This window comes from Dromiciops gliroides, chromosome 5 (assembly GCF_019393635.1).
Source record: "Dromiciops gliroides isolate mDroGli1 chromosome 5, mDroGli1.pri, whole genome shotgun sequence".
In the NCBI taxonomy this organism is placed as follows: domain Eukaryota; kingdom Metazoa; phylum Chordata; class Mammalia; order Microbiotheria; family Microbiotheriidae; genus Dromiciops; species Dromiciops gliroides.
Genome location: NC_057865.1, coordinates 148,735,982 through 148,759,529, shown reverse-complemented (window position 1 = coordinate 148,759,529; position 23,548 = coordinate 148,735,982). Strand labels below are relative to the sequence as shown.

The 23,548-nt window shown below is 37.5% G+C and overlaps 1 protein-coding gene across 1 annotated transcript in view; it reads left to right on the top strand.

Annotated features, from left to right (window-relative positions):
- PMPCB (peptidase, mitochondrial processing subunit beta) overlaps positions 1-23,548 on the top strand; it is a 31,038-nt gene that overhangs the window by 4,480 nt on the left and 3,010 nt on the right. Inside the window, exons 2-9 of the mRNA XM_043965205.1 lie at positions 3,184-3,324; positions 3,736-3,822; positions 5,511-5,640; positions 6,140-6,338; positions 6,786-6,865; positions 14,169-14,281; positions 15,978-16,121; positions 21,762-21,922. Coding sequence (XP_043821140.1) covers positions 3,184-3,324; positions 3,736-3,822; positions 5,511-5,640; positions 6,140-6,338; positions 6,786-6,865; positions 14,169-14,281; positions 15,978-16,121; positions 21,762-21,922 — 1,055 coding nt within the window. The remainder of the gene's footprint in view (positions 1-3,183; positions 3,325-3,735; positions 3,823-5,510; positions 5,641-6,139; positions 6,339-6,785; positions 6,866-14,168; positions 14,282-15,977; positions 16,122-21,761; positions 21,923-23,548) is intronic.

Here is a 23,548-nt window from a genome sequence, read left to right as displayed (position 1 = left end):
GTGGATAGAGCACCGGCCCTGGAGTCAGGAGTACCTGAGTTCAAATCTGGCCTCAGACACTTAACACTTACTAGTTGTGTGACCCTGGGAAAGTCACTTAACCCCAATTGCCTCACTAAAAAAAAAAAAAAAAAGAACTATAGTGCTTTATATTCATCTTAAGTTACTTTCCTTTCTATCTTTTGTAGTATCTTTTAAAAATATGAGCTGGTTGGTGAGTTTCCTTTTTAGGCTTGTCAATGTGGATCCCACCCATCTTTTCTCTAAACCTTTTGAAATCCATTTTCCCCAAAATATAGGTACCTCAACCTAAATACTAATCTTTCCTCTCTTTTTAAAAAATTATAAGTTATATCTTTAAATGGTCATTTGCTGTCATTTCTACTTCCATAAGCAGTTCTTTGCTGGTCAGAAAGAGGTTCAGAATAGTAGTTCCATTTGAGGCTTTTTCTACGTTTTGAAAGATGAAGTTATTTGGTCGGAAAGAAGTCTTGCAGATGCCTAGACTGTGGTGTTCTAGATTACTAGAATATCATGCTTCATACTTGATTCTTGGTCTGTTTCTCAGATTTATATAATTCATCCTGTCAAGGTGATCTGTAATTTTTTCAATGTAGTATTTTTTTTAACAATCTTCACACAAATGTTTACCATATTTCCTCCCATTGATTCCTGCCTTTCCCAAAATGAGTTTTTCTCAATTTACAGTGCTGTGCAATCACTTCTTTGATCTATTCTGTTTCCCTTAAGTAAGACCATTTTATAGGTCAGTCATGAGTCCTGTTCTATCAAGTCTCAGTGATAGTAGTGAGGTCAAATTTGCCTCTTTTCTTCAGAATCATGAGTTCTGCCTGTTTCATCTATACCTTGTCCACTTGTTTATAGATAGCTAAGACCTTGGATTTCATTGGATACTGTCTGTCAGGACAGTGGATGGTGTTTATATTTTAAGACATGGTCAAGAAACCTAGAACCCATTCTTAGACACTTTGTTCTTAACAAACTCTCGCTTTCTGAACTCACTCCTTCATTCTTCAGTAGTGATGAAACATCACTTGTGCGTGCCCCTGAGGTCATTAGATTTTTGCCTAGGATTTCAGAATCCTTAGCAGTGCTTATGTTCTTCTGATAGCTCATTTGTGCTAATAAAAACCATCCAATACAGAAACTGGAAAGACTTAAGGGCTCTCTGTTTTTCCTATCAGTCTGACTCATGGCTAGTCTGGTATCTCTCACTTGGGGTTCACCAGCCACTTTGCCTTGTCTCTTCCTCCTTTGACTATTTCTGGGTGACCTCTCACCTGATGGTGCCTGTGTGTTTGTGTCATCATTCCTTGGAATGGAGGAAACTACTTCTTCTTGAATGGGTCAGATTCCAGAACTCCCTACCTTTGCTCCAAATGTTTTCAGGCCCTTATTTCCTACTTCTTGTCAGAGTCTTCTACCTTTCAGTCTCCATACCTTCTAATGCCCTTTCCATTCTTGCTTGGAATGCCTCAGTTTCCTCATTTTTAAAACGTGATGGTTAGATTAGATGACCTCCAACCTCCCTTCTAGCTCTAAAAATCTATGATCCTACATTTCATTTTCTCTGAATTGGAGAGAAGAGATTGCATTTTTGAAACCTTTTATCTTCACTGATGGAGACCAACTCATACTTTGTTATACATAGGTATTATTTTGGTACCAGCAGAAACACAAACAAAGCACACTCTTGACAGATTACTTTATAGGGTTTTTTTATTACCCATACTTACTTTAAGCACTGATTCTAGTTTCTATAAGTAACTTTACTAGTTAATCCCTCTGGCTAACCCCCTGTTTTCCAAACCTCTTTCCTGTGGCAAGATATGCGGGATGAGGGGTTTGGGTGAGAAAGAAGTTAACCCAGTGAAATTTAATTTATTAACTATGTTCTCTTGCCCTGGAAGATTTTTGCTCTGCTGTCTTTAATTGGCAGTTAACACATTCCTTCTAAATCCTAACAAACAGTCTAAAAGCTGAAATCCAATTATGCTCACTTTTGCCTCTCTTTTATGGCCGAATTCTAGATATCTGCTTGTGTGTTTCCTCTCTTTTATATTTGTAGTTGTATAATAACTTCATATTTTAATTTTAATGGCTCATACTTATATAGTACAAAGTGCTTTGAATCTGTAATCTGATTTGATTTTTACAACAACATTGTGAGGCAGGTAGTACAAGTACTCAAGTGAGGTTGTGATTTACCCAAGATAATTTTATTTATTTATTTATTTAATTTTTGGTGAGGCAGTTGGGGTTAAGTGACTTGCCCAGGGTCACACAGCTAGTAAGTGTCAAGTGTCTGAGGCCGGATCTGAGCTCAGGTACTCCTGAATCCAGGGCCGGTGCTTTATTCACTGCGCCATCTAGCTGCCCCTACCCAAGATAATTTTAAAACATTAATTGGCTAGAGTCAGGAGATTTAACCCCAGCCTTACTGTTGACCTCCAATCTCTCATCTTCAACTGCCTTTCAGACATCTCAAACTGGACATTAGTAAAACATTTTAAACTCAACAAGAACAAAATTTGAATTCGTTACCTTTTCCCCTAAACCCTTCCTCTCACCCTGCTACTTCCTTAATTCTGTTGAGGGTATCAACATCCTCCTAGTCCCTTGGGCTCTATACCCAGGAGTTATCCTCAACTCCTCAATATATTACTTCCTCCTGTCCAACCTTTTCCCAAGCCCTGTTGATTTCACCTTTGTAACATTTCTCAAATACATGTTTTTCTTTTATACTGCCACCACTCTTGTGTTAGCACTTCACACTTGAACTATTGCAATAGGGTGCTGATGGATCGCCCTATCACAGGTCTTCCCAATCCAGTCCATACTCCATTCAACCATCAAAGTGATTTTCCTAAAGCATAAATTCATGCCACCTTCCTACCTGGAAACCTCCAGCGACTCCCTGTGGCCTCCAGGATCAAATACAAAATACTTTGGTTAGGGGGTAACTAGGTGGTGCAGTGGATAAAGCACTGGACCTGGATTCAGGAGGACCTGAGTTCAAATCCAGCCTCAGACACTTGACTAGCTGTGTGACCCTGGGCAAGTCACTTAACCCTCATTGCCCTGCCCCCCCCCCAAAAAAAAACCAAGAAAAAAACAACATGAATGTTAGAGTGTAATATTTGTTGCAATTTTTTTTTCCAGCCCATAAATTTTGGAGTGAACAGATTAAGAAGCACACAGGCAGCTGCACAAGTAGTTTTAAATGTTCCTGAGACAAGAGTAACAACTTTGGAAAATGGACTCAGGGTAGCCTCTGAAGACTCTGGCCTCTCAACATGCACAGTAGGTAACATAGACAACCTTTTTTGGGGTGAGCATTCATTTGAAGACCACAGCTATTGACTGTACATCTACTTATCTTCAGGACTTAAGTCCTTTGCTTGATAGATTCCCAGCAGCTGTGTCTTTGGTTTTTAATAATGGCCATGTACCCGGAGTGTAAAAGGTTACCAAGCATCCTTTTTAGTGTCTCCTTTGGGCTCTTATAACATATTTTTGTCATGGTAGCAAGGGTAATTTTGTAGCATCTTGTAACAGCCTTGATGACCCCACATCTTGAATCCTGTTCCGTACCATAAATGAGTGCTTTGTATTAATATTAGATGAGATATTTCAAGAGGAGGGGGGAGGTCACAAATCAAAATGGATGGTGTTTTCTTATTTTTTGGTTTTGTTCTTTGGTATTTTAATAAGGTTGGACTTTGGATTGATGCTGGAAGTCGATATGAAAATGAGAAGAATAATGGAACAGCTCATTTTTTGGAACATATGGCTTTTAAGGCAAGTTGTCAGATTTGTTTAAATATATTTTCTTTATGAGATGGTAAATATTAAGTCATTAAACTGTAATACTGATTACTTTTCTGTGGTGGAATACATGTTGTCCATTTCTACGGGACTTCCTTTGTCTTTGCTGGTCTTCAGTGGCATCCTCAAGACATTGGTGATACTTGAATTTAAAATGAAAAATAAAGGGTTTGGGGGCAGCTAGATGGTGCAGTAGATAAAGCACTGGCCCTGGATTCAGGAGGACCTGAGTTCAAATGCGGCCTCAGACACTTGACACTTACTAGCTGTGTGACCCTGGGCAAGTCACTTAACCTTCATTGCCCCACCAAAAAAAGGGCGGGGGGTTGTGATCTAAGAATAATCTGAATTGGTACCTCTCAGGAAAGAAGGAAAGAAAGGAAGAAAGAATGGATTTAATAAGCACCTGCTATGTGTGAGGCACTATGCTAAGCACTTTGCAAATATTGTCTCATTAATCCTCACAACAAACCTGGGAGGTAGCTGCTATTATGGTTACCACATTTGTTGAAGAAGCTGAGGCAAACTGGTTAAGGGACTTGCCCAGAGTCACATAGCTAATAAGTATCTGATACTGTATTCAAGCTCCAGTCTTTTGACCCTAAGCCCAGCATTCCATAAGCACTTTATCTGAAAGTAACCTTGCTCGTGTTATTTTTAGTCCTTATATGTGATGTTGAGAGCACCTCTCTTATGTATCCACTATGTATGATTTATTTGTAGTAGTTGTATGTTATCTCTCCCTCTTCACTTTAAGCTCCATAAAGGCAGGAAACCTCATATAAACTGTGTACCTTAGTTGGAGCCTAGGTGCAGTGCTCTGAACATAATAGGCACTTAAGAAGAATTGTTATTCTTTGAAGCATCACCTCACAGCTATCAAATGGCCAGGTAGATAAAAAAGGAAAATGACAAATGCTAGATGGGTTGTGGGAAAACAGGTACCTTAATACACTATTGGTAAAACTGTGGACTGGTCCAACCATTCTGGAAAGCAATTTGAGATTTTTTCCAAAAAGCTATTAAACTGTGCCTGCTGCTACTTGATCTTACTTAAGAGATAAAAGAAAGAGGAAGAGAATCTATATGTACAAAAATATTTGTAGCAGCTCTTTTTGTGATGGCAAAGAATTGGAAACTGAGGGGTACCCATCAGTTGGGGAATGGCTGAACAAGTTATGGTATATGAATGTGATAGAATACTATTATGCTGTAAGAAATTATGGAAATGGTTTCAGAAAAACTGGGAAAGACTTGCAAAGTGAAGTAAGCAGAATCAGGAAAACACTTTACACAATAACAGCAATATTGTAAGGATAATCAGTTTTGAAAGACTTTGTAGCACTGATCAACATAATGACTGATCACAGTTCCAAAGGACTTATTGATAAAACTCAGTGCAGATTGAAGCAAATTTTTTTTCTTGAACATGGCTAATGTGGGAATTTGTTTTGCATAACTATTCATATTTGTAATCTTTTTTGTTTGTTTATTTTCCCTTTGTTCATTTTGGTTGGGACAGTGAAAGGAGGGAGGAAGTGAATTGGAACTGAAAATAAAATTTAATTTTAAAAAATTGTTGTTTTTTGTTCAATTGAGAGCTAAACAGTGGGCTTAACCAACTCTCTGTCTCACCCACGCCTCTCTCCCTTTTGTTTCAGGGCACCAAGAAAAGATCTCAATTAGATCTGGAACTTGAGATTGAGAACATGGGAGCTCACCTCAATGCCTACACATCCAGAGAGCAAACAGTATATTATGCCAAGGCCTTCTCAAAAGATTTGCCAAGAGGTAACTATTTTTTGTATTTATAAAATTCTGAAAATATTTCTTGAAGGGTATTATATTTCTTTTGGGGTTCATATATATTACTTTCCATTTTCTCATGAGATCTTTAGAAGAATAGAATTGTAAAGTTGGAAAAGACCTTAGTCTTCTAGTCCCACCTTTTAAATGAATGAATTCTTTACAACATTCCTGATAGTCATTTACATGAAGAACTCACTACCTTACAAGACAACTAATTCTATAGAAAACTCCAGTGAGGAATCATTCTACCAAAGTATATTGTCTTGCAACTTAGAGTCTTACAGAGTGACTTAGGGAACTCAGGGGTTAAGTAACTTGCACAACATCACACAGCTAATATATTTTAGAGACAAAATTTGAATCTACGTCTTAACTGATTCTTAGAGCAGCTCTCAAAAAAACTATGCCATGCTCTATTGACATAAAAATTGTAATTCTTGAATTTTTCTTTGTTTTGTTGTTGTTGTTGTTGTTGTTATAGCTGTAGAAATTCTTGCTGATATAATACAAAATAGTACGTTGGGAGAAGCTGAGATTGAACGTGAACGTGGAGTTATCCTCCGAGAGATGCAGGAAGTTGAAACCAATTTACAAGAAGTTGTTTTTGATTATCTTCATGCTACAGCCTATCAAAATACTGCCCTTGGACGGACAATTTTAGGACCAACAGAAAATATAAAGTGAGTATATTTTCTACTGCTAAGGATTGTGTGATGATCAGAAGTAATTTGGTAAATCATCAATCATGGGCTTCCATGAGAGAGCCTTGTTTCTTCTATGCTTAGGAGTGTAAACTTAGAGATTCTTATAAACATGAAAACATTACTATATATTAGTTTGCTGCATTTAATCCTACATCATTCCTTAATAAATATTTGTTGAATTGGCACTTAAGTTTACAAGCCCTTAAAATTTGGGAGAATCGGTTATTGGGTAGGGCTTCTCTTTGAGTCAAGGTTACTCTTGGCTATAGATGAGACATAACAGATGCCTTTTTTAGTATGAAGTATGACATTTGAGATGCTTCTTTCTACATATGGCACATTTTATTATAGGACACCTTCATGGGCATATTGGGCATATTTCTTTCTTTTCCCCTTTAACTACCTTTCTTTTTCCACTTTCAGATCTATAAATCGTAAAGACTTAGTGGAATACATAACAGCACATTATAAAGGTCCAAGGATTGTGCTCGCTGCTGCTGGAGGTAGGTGATAAGAAATGCAAAGTATTTGTTATGTTTTATGTTCATATCATTAGGGGGCAACTAGATGGCACAGTGGATAAAGCACCGGCCCTGAATTCAGGAGGACCTGAGTTCAAATGTGGACCCAGACTCTTGACACTTACTGGCTGTATGACCCTGGGCCAGTCACTTAACCCTCATTGCCCTGCAAAAAAGCAAAAAAACAAAAACAAAACAAAATTTATGTTCATATCATTAGGGCTGTTTTCCATGGCTTCTTACATTAGTTTAAACTGGTTGAGAGGTACCCCCATGTAGCTCCTCATTTAATAGCTAAGTTATTAAGTCTGTAAAAACCTATGGTAGAGAGAAGGGGAAATGGAGTACATATCTCATTCATTTTGAAAGATAGAAACTTTTTGTGGCTTAAATATAAGCTTCAGTTATAGAACAAATTATGAACTGTTTCCAGGTAGTAAAGTTAAGAACCAGAGATATAGTGGGATACATTTTTGCTTGGAAGGTAGTCTAATCTCTGAACACTTTAAAGTTTATTTCTCTAACAAATATTTTTTGATCATCAGCTTTTGACTTCTTTTGAATGAAAACTCCCTACATTTCTACTAAACCTGTTCTCAACAAAATGTGGAGCTGGCCAACATATCATGGGGGTATCTGGGTGGAAAGTACTTGAAGTTTTTATTGGAAACAGGCAGCTGATTGCTCAGACATGACAATAAAGCTCCCCAAAGTTTGGTGCCATTAGTTTGGTAGCATAGGGACAGAAAACATTGAATCACTGTAGTGCAAAAGGCTCCCTGTTACATTCTTTTCCCCTGCCTGTTTTAACTATCAAGATGCTTTGTTTCTCCTTTTGAAGTTTTTCCAGTTTTCCTTATTCATTCTAGTTTGTCTTTTTCTTGGGGGTTAGAAGTATGTCTCAGTTCATCTTTGTGTTCCTGATGCTTATCATGTAATGTTGTATATACTTCAGTACTTCAAAAGATTGGTGATTTAATTGGGAAGGAGACTCAGTTCAATTCAGCAGCCTACTATATGCAAGGCACTGTGTCAGGCTACAAAAGATATAAAGACAAAAAAAATATATCCCCTACCAGTCAGTAAACATTTCTTAAGTGTACTGTGTGTCTGGCACTGGGCTAAGCTCTGGGGATAGAAATATGATAAAGAAAGACATCCCTTGCCTTCAGAGAGTTCACAATCTAATGGAGGAAGACAGCACACAAAAGGAAGGTGGAAAGGGGGATGGGAAGGGAGGGTATCCAGTGAGGGGATATGGAGAAATCTAAAGGAATGCAGCCTGGGGGCAAATGAAGAGATGGTTGGCCTAAGTGCCCTTCTTCATGGAGGTTCTGGTGTTAACTAATACTGAAGGGTATATAATGTACATAAATAAAAAATAAATTCAAGGTAATTTGAAGAGGGAAAGAGCACTAATAACTGGGAGGATCAGGGATGTCTTCACTGAAGAGTTAGTACCTAAACTGAACCTTGAAGGAAGACAAGAATTCTGACAGGCAGGTAGGCATTTCTGGTATTGGGGACAGAGGCAAGAAATGGATGCTAACTTCAGGGAACAGCTGGTAATCTAGTTCAGTTGAAAGAGTTCATAAAAAGAAAAGAAAAGAAAAACAAGGGGCAGCTAGGTGGGGCAGTGGATAGAGCACCAGCCGTGGAGTCAGGAAGACCTGAGTTCAAATCCAGCCTCAGACACTTGACACTTACTAGCTCTGTCACTCTGGGCAAGTCACTTAACCCCAATTGCCTCACCAAAAAAGAAAAAAGAAAAAAAGAAGAGTTCATAAAGAAGAGTAATATTAAAAGATGCACTCTCAGGGGCAGCTAGATGGCGCAGTGGTTAAAGCACCAGCTCTGGATTCAGGAGTACCTGAGTTCAAATCTGGCCTCAGACACTTAACACTTACTAGCTGTGTGACCCTGGGCAAGTCACTTAACCCCCACTGCCCCGCAAAAAAAAAAAAAAAGATGCACTCTCAATTTATTGCCTATCCAATTACACTTTTTGTGGGAAAAGAATGGGATAAAGAAGTCAGTGATGATGAAGCAGAATAAAAAGAAGAGAAACAGGAGAAGAAAAAACGAATCTGAGGATAAGCCAGAGATAGAAGATGTTGGCTCCAATGAAGAAAAAGATTAAAGAAAAATACATTGATCAAAAACAAAACAAAAGAAAAATATGTTGGTCAAGAAGAGTTTAACAAAACAAAGCCAATTTAGACCAGAAATCATGATATTACTAATGCAGAATGTGGAGAATTCTCTAAGAGTTTGACAAATGACTGGGGAAGTAATTTAACTGAATTCCAAGCCCTTCTCTTTGTTCCAAGATGTGCCCCTTTTGACCTGTTTGAAGGTAGAAAGAAAAAGAATAACATCAGATTTTATGTGTACAGGGTTTTCATCATGGATTACTGTGAAGACTATCTAAATTTCATCAGAGGCATGGTGGATTCTAAAGATCTTCCTCTAAAAATTTCACATGAAATGCTGCAGCAAAGCAAGATTCTGAAAGTGATTAGAAAGAATTTGGCAAAAGGTGCTTGGAAAGTTTTATGAGCAGTTTTCTAAAACATTAAGCTCAGAAAATATTAAGACTCCCAGAACTGAAAAAAACTTTCAAAATTGCTAAGATACCAAACTTCTGCTTCTGGTGATAAGATGGTTTCTCTTAAGGATTATTGCATGAGGATTAAGGAGAACCAGAAACATCTATTTTTATTTATACATATATGTGTGTGTATATATATATATATATAATCACACACACATATATACGTGTGTGTTTTACTGGTGAAACCAAGGACCAAGTGGCTAATTCAGTTTTTGTCAAGCATCTTCAGAAGAAGGGGTAGAAGTAATATATGTGATTGAACCTGTTGATGAGTATTGTGTGCACAGCTAAAGGAATTTGAGGGCAAGACTTTAGCATCTGTAACCAAAGAGGGTTTGGAAGTCCCAGAAGATGGAGATGAAAAAAAAAAACAAAACAGAAAAGAAAAAAGGCAAAGGATGAAAACCTTTGCAGAATTATGAAAGATATCCTACAAGAGAAAGTTGGAAAGGTTTCCCCATTCTGCATTATCACAAGCATGTATGGCTGGATAGCAAACATAGAAAGAATAATGAAAGCTCAGGTACTAAGAAACAACTCAACAATGGGTTACATGGCAACAAAGAAACACTTGGAAATAAACCCTGGCCATTCCATTATTGAAACTATGGCAAAAGGCAGGGGCTGACAAGAATGATAGATCAGTGAAAGATCTGGTCATCTTACTGTTTGTGTGTGTGTGTGTGGGGGGGGTTGTGTTTTTGGTTTTTTTTTTTTGGTGGGGCAATGAGGGTTAAGTGACTTGCCCATGGGTCACACAGCTAGTAAGTGTCAAGTGTCTGAGGTCAGATTTGAACTCAGGTCCTCCTGAATCCAGGGCCAGTGCCTTATCCATTGCACCACCTAGCTGCCCCCGGTCATTTTATTGTACGAGACTGCACTATTGTCTTCTGGGTTCAGTTTGGAAGATCCCCAGATACATGCCAGCTGGATCTACAGGATGACCAGACTTGGTCTTGGAATTTAAGGTGATTAAACTACTGGAGAAACTAATGCAGCTATAACTGAGGAAATGCCACCTTTTGAAGGAGATGACACATTGTGTATAAAAGATGTGGATTAAAGCATTCCAATACATGGAACTATAGCATGTTTCCTAGACAAGTCTGAATAAGTTATTTTGTATAAGGTGTTGAGAAAATACTTGATGTTTTCATTCCCTCTGATGTATATTTTCAGATATGTTCTCTTTATTTTTGTTAAATCACTTTTAAAAAAATATGTACTGTGATACCTTAGACATTCAAGCAAGAACTAGTAGTCATTGTAGTTTACTTTGGTTTTATTTTAGGGAGGGAGAAATAATATCCTCAATATATGTCCAAATATTGTAATATAATGTTAACTCACTAACACTCTTGTGGCCTGATAACAGTATGTAGCTGTCAGAAAGCTGAATAATGGAATTGAATTAGTCCTTGGTCTCTAAAACACAGTTTTGAGGTATTTTAAAATGTTTATAAAAACTGTCTTTCTGGAATAGGTTAGGCACAGGAGACACAGCAGTAAATGACTTTAGTAATGTACTGTTTGATAAACCCAAAGACTCCAGCTTCTGGGATAGGAACTTAGTATGTGACAAAAACTGCTGGGAAAACTGGAAGGTAGTATGGCAGAAACTAGGCATAGACCAACATCTTACAACTTATACTAAAATAAGGTCAAAATGGGTAAATGATTTAGACATAAAAGGTGATACCATAGGTAAATTAGGAGAGGAAGGAATAGTTTACCTCTCATATTTTTGGAAAGGAGAACAGTTTATGACCAAACAAGAGATAGAGAATATTATGAAATGCAAAAAGAATGATTTTGATTACATTAAATTAAAAAGGTTTTGTACAAACAGAAGCAATGCATCCAAAATTAGAAGGGAGGCAGAAAGCTGGGAAATAATTTTTACAGGCAGTATTTCTGATAAAGGCCTCATTTTTAAAATATAGAGGGAACTAAAATTTATAAGAATGAAAGTCATTCCCCAATTGAGAAATGGTTAAAGGAGATGAACAGGCAGTTTTCAGATGAAGAAATCAAAGCTATCTATTGCCATATGAAAAAATGCTCTAAATCACTATTGATTAGAGAAATACAAATTAAAACAACTATGAAGTACACCTCACACCTATCAGATTGGCTAATATGACAAAAAAAGGAAAATAATAAATGTTGAAGAAGCTGTGGAAAAATTAGAACACTAATGCATTGTTGGTGGAGCTGTGAACTGATCCAACCATTCTGTAGAGCAATTTGGAACTATGCCCAAAGGGCTATAAAGCTGTGCTTACCCTTTGACCCAGCAATACCACTATTAGGTCTTTTTCCCAAAGAAATCATAAAAAAGGGAAAAGGACCCATATGTACAAAAATATTTGTAGCTGCTCTTTTTGTGGTGGCAAGGAATTAGAAATTGAAGGGCTGCCCATCAATTGGGGAATGGCTGAACAAGTTGTGGTATATGAGTGTAATGGAATACTGTTGTGCTATAAGAAATGATGTGCATGGGGGCAGCTAGATGGCACAGTGGATAAAGCACTGGCCCTGGATTCAGGAGGACCTGAGTTCAAATCAGGCCTCAGACACTTGACACTTACTAGCTGTGTGACCCTGGGCAAGTCACTTAACCCTCATTGCTCCGCCAAAAAAAAAAAAGAAAGAAAGAAAAAAAGAAATGACAAGCAGGCGGATTTCAGAGAAACCTGGAAGGACTTACGTGAACTGATGCTGAGTGAGATGAGCAGAACCAGGAGAACATTGTACACAATATCAACAACATTATGTGTTGATCAACTGTGATAGACTTGACTCTTCTCAGCAGTACAATGGTTCAAGATAATTCCAGAGGACTCATGGCAAATGCTCTCTAAATCCAGAAAAAAAGAACTGGAATCTAGATGCGGATTGAGCCATACTGTTTCTTCTTTTTGGAGGTTTTTCCCTTTTGTTCTGATTCTTCTTTCACAGCATGATTAATTCAGAAATATGTTTAATGTGATTGTACAGATATAACCTATATCAGATTGCTTGCTGCCTTGGGGAGGGGGGAAGAAGGGGAGGGAGGGAGAAAAATTTGGAACTAGAAATCTTATAAAACAAATGTTGAAAACTATCTTTATATGTAACTAGAAAATAATAAAATAATTTTATGAAGAAAAAACTCTTTCTGTTATATACTTAAAAGAATTGAATTGCCTTTTATTCCATCAATTTTTGCATGTATAAACTCTGAAGTCTAAGATAAGTGTTAACACCAACACTAACCAAAAAACAAAAACAAAAACAAAAAAGAAACCCCAGTTAAAAAAAAAAGAGACTGGAAAGATTCTAGTTAGATCATGGAAAGCTTTAATGCCAAATTGAAAAATCTGCGTTTTATTTTGAAGTCAAGTGGAAAGTCACTAAATGGTTATGAGCAAGGGAATGATATGGTTAGAACTGTACCCTAGGAAGATGACTGGCACTTGGCTGGGTATCATCCCTTCCCACCCACCCCTTTCAGCTTCCTTTTATATGTTGTCTTTTCCCATTAGATTATAAACTTTAGTTCAAAGACTGTCTTTTTCCTATTTGTATCCCCAGAGCTATATTGGCACATAGTAGGAACTTAATAAATATTTACTAATTGGCAGGGATTTTTCTCTTTGTATCCTTTGTAGCCTCGCATGTAGTGAGCTGTTGAATTGAACTGAGTCTCCCTACCTATGAAATCACCCATCTTTTGTGTGAAGTAGGTATTGGAAGGGAGATAGACTGGAAATAGGAAGACCAATTAGGGGGTTGTTAAAGTGGTCTAAATGAGTGGAGATGAGAGCCTGAACTAGGGTGGTGGTTACATGTGAGTGGAGAAAAGGGGATGGATAGAAGAGATCTTGTAGAGGTAGAATCTACAAGAATTGCCTACTGGTTATCTAATAGTGGTGACAAAGAGGTTACATACTTGGGTGACTGACTGGTTGTTATTGCCATTGATAGTGATGAAATAGTATTAAGGAGGTATTTATTTAGAGGGAGAGATGATCCTTGGAAATGTTGAGGTTGAGATTCCCATCGGACAATGTCCATAAGGCTATTGATATGGGATTAGAGTTTGGGATAAAGATTAAAGCTCATGCTTTATATCGGTGTGGGTAGGTGGTTTCTATGAGTTACTGTGGTCAAAAAACTCAGTACCTAATCTAACCTTCTGATGATGACCTTTTCTGTTTTTTACCAGGGTCTTGGTATAACTGTAACTTACTAACTTTTCTCTATCTTCAGATTGGAGCAAATAAGTGGTGAAGAGGGTCTAGTACATTCATTTAAGAATGCTGATTTTGATATATGTGTCTTTATCTGTTGAGAACTATGTAAATGCAAACAACTCTTCGGGCTCTTCCTGAGTGTCTTGTATCACATTTAGTCTCCCATTTCTCTGTGGTTTAGTATGTAAATTGATTGTTTTTGTAATATCTCAGGTTACAATTTTTAAAACAATTGTATGCTGAGTTATATTTCCTAATAGATATTAATGAAAAGTTGTATGTAGACTGAATTAAGATTAAACATAATTTCTACTTGGTCTTAGATGCCTTTGAAATATATTCTATACAGAATTTATGGTAAAGCAAAAAAAATTAGTATTTAATTGTATGACTTAAACTGTATACATATAGAGATATTTTCTTTTCATTTTAGGAGTGTCTCATGATGAACTGCTTGACTTAGCAAAATTTCATTTTGGTAATTCTTTATCAGCACATGAAGGAGAAATACCAACTTTGCCTGCCTGCAAATTTACAGGAAGTGAGGTAAATTCACAAGCTACCTAAAGTATAATTTTGCATTTGTTTTCTTATGTCAATTGATACATGTGCATAATATAGCTAGGTAGTTAGCTAGAGCTATATAAGTGTTTCTAATAGGAATGATAGATGGGTACTTAAATCCCAGATTGGCAAGAAGCAGTTATTAAATGCTTACTACAGGCCAGGCACTATGCTAAGTGCTGAGGTTACAAATATAAGCAAAAAAACAGTTCCTGCCCTCAAGGAGCTTACAATTTAATGGGAGAAAACAACAAATAAGAGGGAGCTGAAAATAGGGTTGGGGGCGTAGGGAGGAGGAATGTAAAGGTATCCAGTGTGGGTGCATGGTGGCATGTTGTTGAAGTCTGGAAAATCAGAAGCATAGCACAAGGAGAGGGATGAAAGTTGGCTGGCTTGGGTCCCTCCCAAAAGTGGAGGTCCCAGGAAGAACTCACCAGTGGGAGATTGGGGCCAACATAGCAGAGGGATAGGCCAGAGTAAGAAGGCCACAGGAAATAATAGGTGTTCCAGGGTGACATTGCAGATTAGCCATTGTAGTGAAATCTGGAAAGACTGAAGCACAGCCAGGAGGAGACAGCTAGAATGGCGTGGGTGGAAAGCTTCAGGGTAGGCAATAATACCGACTTGCTTGTTGCTTTTAGCTATAGTAGCAGTGTGAAACCATTTATAACAAAGCCTTTTTTTTTTTTCAAATCTTTGATCAGAACTGTTTTATATTTTCTAGAGTATAAGTTGACCATTTAAGATTTGCAAAGTCTTTTCCTATATTGCAATTCATTTATACATCATCTTTGCTGGCAACTGAGCTCTCTTTATCACAGAGCTTTGCTTTTGGTTTGTACTCATAGCAGTAGCAAACAGGTTTTTAAAAGATATCCTTCCAGTATCCACTCTTGATACAGTGGTAGGAACCAGGTTTAGTTGAGGACCATGGCAGAAAGCTTAATCTTTTTCTCTTGGTCAGCTTAAATGGAGATTAGCATGCTTTTCCAGTCCTAGATGGCTGCTATAAAATAGTGTGTTTTGGGGAACTTTGCTCTCATTTGATAGCTAAAAGTGGACAAGGTGAGTGTGAGGTGATACTCGGATACATATTTGTGTGTACATATATACATGTACATACATATATATGTATACAGACACAGATACAAAAATCAGTCCTCAACTTTCACAGAGGTAACATTCCTAGAAAATGGCACAAAAATAAAAAATGTACATATTGATACATGGAACCCATGGGAAATTGGGGTGTTAGGTTCCCATGACCACGAAAAACTAATCTTTTGCTAGAGATTGCTGAAAATACACTGTTCTGCATATGATTCTTTATAACAAAACATTAATTCTTACAATATGCATGTTTCCTAACATAGTAACAATGAAATAACTCATAAAATACAGGGGAGAGAAGAGGCAACACACAATGGGAAGGAGAGGGGTAAGGGCTGGAATATCAGAAGAACCTGAATGAAAAGCACATGCCTTGGGATAAGTTCTGGACCCTGGTTGGAGCTTGGAACTCTTGCTCCGAGCCAGCTTTGCCTGGCCTGGGAAGACATACATCTGCTGAAATCATGGAACTTTTGAAGTATTAAAAGTTTATTATAAAGCTTTTTCACATTTGTATTTGCATTTTACAATTTCTTAGCTAGAATTGTTTTTTCTTAACCTTAACTAGATTCGTGTGAGGGATGACAAGATGCCTTTGGCACACATTGCAGTTGCTATTGAAGCAGTTGGTTGGTCTCACCCAGATACAATTTCTCTTATGGTTGCAAACACTCTGATTGGCAACTGGGATCGCTCTTTTGGAGGAGGAATGGTGAGTGATTCTAAAGATTATTTTCCATTTTAGATAAGATTAATTGAAAAGACTATTCTTCTAAAGGTCAGCCCTTTACTTTTTTTGTATGGTAGAATAGATATTACGAATTTTGGCAGTTAAAAAGTTAGACCTGTGAGCTGTGAAGATCTATTTGCTACTTTTATACTTCTGAGCCATTAGTTATTTAAAAGAGTCTGGAACTGTTACTTTTAGATGAATGGAAAGTACTTTCTGCAAAGGAAAGGTAATAACTAACAATTCAAAATAATAAATTGCAGTTGAATGTGACATATTTATTAAGAATTTAGGGGCTGGAGTCAGGAGTACCTGAGTTCAAATCCGGCCTCAGACACTTAACACTTACTAGCTGTGTGACCCTGGGCAAGTCACTTAACCCCAATTGCAAGTCACTTAACCCCAATTGCCTCACCAAAATAAATAAATAATTAAAAAAATAATAATAATTTAGGGGGCAGCTAGGTGGTGCAGTGGATAGAGTACTGACCCTGTATTCAGGAGGACCTGAGTTCAAATCCGGCCTCAGACACTTAACACTTACTAGCTGTGTGACCCTGGGCAAATCACTTAACCTCAATTGCCTCACACCAAAAAAAAAAAAAGGAAGAAAGAATTTACTCTGTACAAAATACTGTGTTAGGGGTTGCTTCAAGGAGCATATTATATTACAACTTATTTCTGCTGTGTTATATACATTTAAAGCTTATTTGAGGAATGAGAGTTTCAAAGATGGTGATTTCATGTTCCTGACAAAAAGTAGGAGATTTTTGTCTAGATCTCTAGGTTCTTTAGCTTTAGGGACTCCTGATATGGAAATTTGCTCAAACAATACATGCTGGCAGTCAGTCTATAATTTATAACCTTAGAGAATTGCCTAGAGGCTCTGAGAGGTTAAATATCTTGCCTATCATCATATGCGTTAAAGACAAGACCTAAAACCAGGATTTCATGACTTCAGTGTTGGCCCTCTATCTACCACATGACCTTGCCTATCAGACATTTTGATTTGCAAGACTTGACCACATATTTGAATCCAAATTTTCTTTTACTATCATAACATGTTATTTAGTTAAAAAGTATGATTGAGGGGTAAGGGGTGAAGCCAAGAAGGCAGAGTCAAGGCAGGGGACTCACCTGAGCTCTCCCAAATTCTCCAGACAACAGCAAAATAATGCCTCAAAATTAATTCTGGAGTAGCAGAACCAGCAAAAAGACAGTGAAACAATTTTTCAACACAAAACAAGATAGAATATTGGCAGGAAAGGGCTGTCTTAACAGGGGTAGGAATGGAGCACAGCCCAGCATAGGCTGTGCTCTAGCAAGCCTGCGGCAGGCCTTGGGGATAACTGAATTGGGGGCTGCAGTGGCTTCAGGAGCTCTCAGCCAACAGGCAGTAAGGTATTCAGACAACTGGTCAGAAGATTACAGGCAACCCTTCGGTGTCACTAGAAGCAGGACTCTGTTGCATTGCCCATAAGTGGTTCCAGGTCACAGTCCCAGGACAGGGAGGAACACTAAGAGGAGGGTGGGCCTTGGTCACAGTTCCAGGGTCACACAGCTAGTGGTTACTCATAGACCAGAGCATGGGCCCCGAGAGCAATAACCATACCTCTCTTTAGATCATACCACTTGGGAAGAATTGAAAATTTACATACTCACCTCTTTCCTGAACAGAGGAGCATGAAAAACCTAAAGCTTGGGACAGTGCCCTCTCCACCCTGGGAGCAGAGCCCAACTTTAACAGAAAGTTAAAAGTCAAGAAAAGGCTAGAAAAATTAGCACATAACAAAAATCTGCCTGTAGAAAGTTTCTCTGGTGCCAGAGAGGATCAAAACATATACTCAGAAGAAGACAACAAAATCAAAGCAGTTACATGCAAATCTTCAAAGTAGAATGTGAATTGGTTTCAGACCTTGGGAAGTGCTCCAAAAGGATTTTAAAAATCAAGTAGGGGCAGCTAAGTGGCACAGTGGATAGAGCACCAGCCCTGGAGTCAGGAGGACCTGAGTTCAAATCCGGCCTCAGACACTTAACACTTACTAGCAGTGTGACCCTAGGCAAGTCACTTAACCCCAATTGCCTCACCAAAAAAAAAAAAAAAATGAATCAAGTAAAGGGGCAGCTAGGTGACACAGTGGATAGAGCACCGGCCCTGGAATCAGGAGGACCTGAGTTCAAATCTGGCCTCAGACACTTAACACTTACTAGCTGTGTGACCCTAGGCAAGTCACTTAATCCCAATTGCCTCAACAACAACAAAAAAAATCAAGTAAAAGGGGAAAAGAAATAAAAAGTGAGAAAGTCATGAAAAGAGTAAGCTGTTTGGTAAAGGAGGCACAAAACACACACACACACACACACACACACATAAAACCACCTTAAAAAACAATAGGCTAAATGGTAAAAGAGGCACAAAAATCCACTGAAGAGAAGATTGGCCAAATGGAAAAGAAGATACAAAAATTCACTAAAAAAAAGCTGAATTGGCCAAATGAAAAAAGAGGCATAAAATCCCACTGAAGAAAATGACTCCTTAAAAATCAAAATTGGGTAAGTGGAAGCTAAATGACTCCATGAGACATCAAGAAATAATAGAAAATTAAAGAAAATATGAAATATCTCATTGGAAAAACAACTGACCTGGAAAATAGATCCAGGAGAGATAATTTTAAGAATTATTAGACTGTCTAAAAGCCAAGTTCATAAAAAAGAGCCTAGGTACCATCTTTTGAGAAATTGTCAAAGCAAACTGACCTGGTATTCTAGAATCAGAAGGTAAAACAGAAATTGAAAGAATCTATCAGTCACCTTTTGGAAGAGGTCCCAAAGTGAAAACTCCCAGGAATATTATAGCTAAATTCTAGAGCTCCCAGGTCAAGGAGAAAATATTACAAGAAGCCAGAAAGAAATAATTCATGTATCTTGGAGCCAGAGTGAAGGTATAACACAGAATTTAATAGCTTCTACTAAAGGCTTGGAAGGCTTGGAAAATGATATCCCAGAGGGCAAAGGAACTAGGATTATAGGGCTATTGGGGGGGGGGGGCGGGGTGTGGGGGATGAGGGTTAAGTGACTTGCCCAGGGTCACATAGCTAGTAAGTATCAAGTGTCTGAGGCCAGATTTGAACTCAGGCTCTCCTGAATCCAGGGTTGGTGCTTTATCCACTGTGCCACCTACCTGCCCCAGGAGCTAGGATTATAACCAAGAATCACCTACCCAGCAAAATTGTATATAATCCTTCAGAGGAAAAAAATGGACATTTAATAAAACAGGACTTTTCCTGATGAGAAGATCAGAGCTAAATAGAAAGTGTGATTTTCAGATAGAAGACTAAAGAGAAGCATAAAAAGGGAAACAGGAAAGAAATCAAGAGATGCAATAAAGTTAAACTGTTTACATTTCTACATGGAAAAATGATATTTGTAAATCCTAAGAACTTTATCGTTATCAGAACAGTTAGGAATATACACAGAGAGAGGACATAGGTATGAGTTGACTGTGATAGGCAAAAATAAAATAAAATTAAGGAATGAGAAAAAAGGATGATACATTGGGAAATGGAGGAAGGGAGAAATAGAATGAGGGCAAATTCACATTTAAAGTGCAAAAGAGTTTTTACAGTGGAGGGAAAGATTGGGTAGCAGGCAACTCTTGAACTTTACTCTCATTGGAATTTGCTCAAAGAGGGAATAACATACACACTCATTTGGGTATAGAAATCTATCATACCCTCCAGGGAAGGACAAAGGAAGAAGGATAAGACAAGGAGAGGGAGATGATAAAAGGAAGGGCAGATTGGGGGCGGTTGTGGTCAGAAGCAAAATACTTGTAAGGAGAAATGGGAAAAGGAAAGAAAGAGAAGGATAACTGAGAAAAGAGTAGGATGGAGGAAAATATACAGTAATCATAAATGTGAATGCAAATGGGATGAATTCACCCATAAAATCAAAGTGTCTAACAGAGTGGCTTAAAAACCAGGATCCTATAATATGTTGTTTACAAGAAACACACTTTAGGGAACAGCTAGGTGGTGCAGTGGATAAAGCACCGGCCCTGGATTCAGGAGGACCTGAGTTCAAATGTGACCTCGGACACTTGACACTTATCAGCTGTGTGACCCTGGGCAAGTCACTTCACCCTCATTGTCCACCCCCCCCCCCGCACCCCCCCCCAAAAAAAAAGAAAAGAAGAGAAACACACTTTAAGCAGAGACACACAAGGCTCTGGAGCATAATCTATTATGCTTCTGCTGAGGCAAAGAAAGCAGGGGTGGGAATCATGGTCTCAGACAAAGCAAAAGCAAGAGTAGATCTAATTAAAAGAGATAAGGAAGGAAACTATATCTTGCTGAAAGATACCATAGACAATGAACTAATATCAACACTAAGCATATTTGCACCAAATAATATAGCATCTAAATTTTTTAAGAAGTTGAATGAGTTACAGGAGGAAGTAGACAGTAAAACTATACTTGTGAGGGACCTCAATTTTCCCTTCTCAGAACTAGATCAATCTAACCAAAAAACAAACAAGAAAGAAGGTAAGGAGGTGAATAAAATTCTGAAAAAGTTAGATATGACAAATCTCTGGAGAAAATTGAATGGGAATAGAAAGGAATATATCTTTTTCTCAGCAGTCCATGGCAACTACATAAAAATTCACCATGTACTAGGGCATAAAAACCTCACAACCAAATGCAGAAAAGTAGAAATAGTAAATACTGCATCTTTTTAAGATCATAATGCAATAAAAATTATTCAATAATGGGCAATAGAAAGATAGATTAAAAATTAATTGGGAATTAAATATTCTAATCTAAAAAAATAAATGAGTCAAAGATCAAATCATGAAAACAGTATTTTCATTAAAGAAAATGACAACAATGAGGAAACATCAAAATTTATGGGATGCAGCTAAAGCATTGCCTAGGGGAACATTTATATCTTTAATTGTTTACATTAATAAAAGAGAGAAAGAACAGATATATGAATTGAACATGCAACTAAAAAAACTAAGAAAGAACAAACTAAGAACCCCCATTTAAGCACCAAATTGGAAATTCTGAAAATCAAAGGGGAGATTAATAAAATTGAAAGTAAGAAAACCATTGAACTAATAAATAAAACTACAAGATGGTTTTATGGAAAAAGCAATAAAATAGATAAACCTTGGTTAATTTAATTGAATTTACCATTCAGAAGAAAGAAGGGGAACCAGAAAAAGAACAATTAGAGAACTAGGAGGAGATCCAGGAGAGTCATGGAAATGAAAGGAGAGAATTCTAGGAATACGTTGTCAACAGTATCAAATGGTAGGAAGGAGACTCTAAAAAGCCCCGTTGAATTTGAAGATAAAGGGAATCACTGGTGACCTTTGAGAGAATAGTTTTAGTAGGTGGAAACCAGAGATTTTAAGGAGTTTAGGAGTGAGTACTATAGTTTGTAAAGAAGTGGAAGCACAGAATACAAACTATTCTTTTTAGAAGTTTGACAGTAAAGGAGGAAGAAGATGGTAGGTGTAAAGGGTATAGGTGGGGTCAAGGAAAAATATTTTTTAATTTAATACTTACAAAGCTCTTTGTAGCCTTTCAGTAATTCTAGTGTTATTTCTTCCTACAGAATTTGTCTAGCAAGCTTGCCCAGATCACCTGTCATGGAAACCTCTGTCATAGCTTCCAGTCCTTCAACACTTCCTACACAGATACAGGACTGTGGGGACTCTATATGGTTTGTGAGCCAGCTACTGTTGGAGATATGATACACTTTGTTCAAAGAGAATGGTGAGAAAATAATACCAGAAACATCAATTTAAATCTTGTTGGGGTTTATCAGTTAGGTTTAAAGTTTTTCATTTACTGTCTTATTACATTTCAATGTAGTGTTACATTTCAATAATTTGTTGAGTCAAGCACTAGATTTGGTAGGGAGATCTAAGCCAGATTTTAAGAATTACCTTTTGTTTCTCTAGGCAACACTTAATTTTTCTTAAAAATGAACCACTTTTCAGATAATTTAAAAAGTAATTTATGCACTCTCTCTTTTATCTTTCCAGGTCTGGACTATTTAGATCTTGTGGGGAGGGGAGTAGGTATTTGATTAGAGATAGGTCACCTATATTTGTTTCATTTTTCCTTCATCTCCATATTTTTCTCCCTATACTCATACACTAAAATGTCACTTATTGGTTATTATTTTCTCAAACTCTTTTAAAGTGCTTTTTTTTCTTTTTTTCTTTTTAGTGAGGCAGTTGGAGTTAAGTGACTTGCCCAGGGTCACACAGCTAGTAAGTGTTAAAAGTGTCTGAGGCCTGATTTGAACTCAGGTGGTCCTGACTCCAGGGCCAGTGCTCTATCCACTGCGCCATCTAGCTGCCCCTAAAGTGCTTTTAAAGATAGCAGCATTAACCTACTTTTAGGAGACCCAGAGGTTTCAAAATAAAACCTTTGAGTTACAATGATCTAAACATATCTTTAAAATATTTCTAAGCTTGATTTGCCAGTGATCTTTGGAATTGGGGAAAACATATGGCATAGGAGGCACATTACCATGAAAAAAACCTTCTCCCTATCCACTCCTGTCATTCCCATCCGTTCCTCAAACATGCCAGATCACAACAATTTTTACTCTCTTGTGAAACTTATCTTTGAAGTACTGTTCTACACCTTAAAGATGTGCATCCAGTATGTTAACACCCCTCCTATCTTCATGTCATCTACAAACAAGTATGCTGTTTATGCCTTTAAGTAAATGACAAACATACTAAATTGCAGAGGGCCAAAGACAGCTCCCTGGAAGTCCACTAGATACATCCTTTTAAATTGACATCAAACAGCAGTTAATTACTACTATTTGTGTTCATCTAGCTCTGACTATACCTAATCATTTTTAGTCTAGCTCCCATCCCTTCACCTTGTCTACAAATATAACAGGAGAGAGAGGCCTTGTTAAAATCCAGGTGATCTGAAGAAGTGGGGAACTGTAGCTGTGAAGCATAATCTAAACTGTTAGACTTCTTTTGGTTAGTTTTCTTCAAGAGCTTTTTTGGGTCTTTATCTTTTATTCTGTAGTATAAGGTAAAGCTTTTGGAGAAGGGAAGAAGGAATATATTTTAAAATGAAAGTGATATAAAAACAGAGTTAAAAAAAAAAAAAGAAGAGTGATCTATCGTGACCTGCCAGTCATAAAATTAGTATGGCATGACTTGTTCTTGCAGAAGTCATACTGGCACTTTTTGAGCTTTCCTTCCTTTTCTACATGTTTACTAACTTTCCCTTTAATGATATAGTTTAGAATTTAGCCAGGAATTCAAATTAAGCTCATTGTCCTATAGTTTGCTTATTCCTCTGTCTTCTCTTTTTTGTTTTGTTTTGTTTTTTTTGTTTTTGCAGGGCAATGAGGGTTAAGTG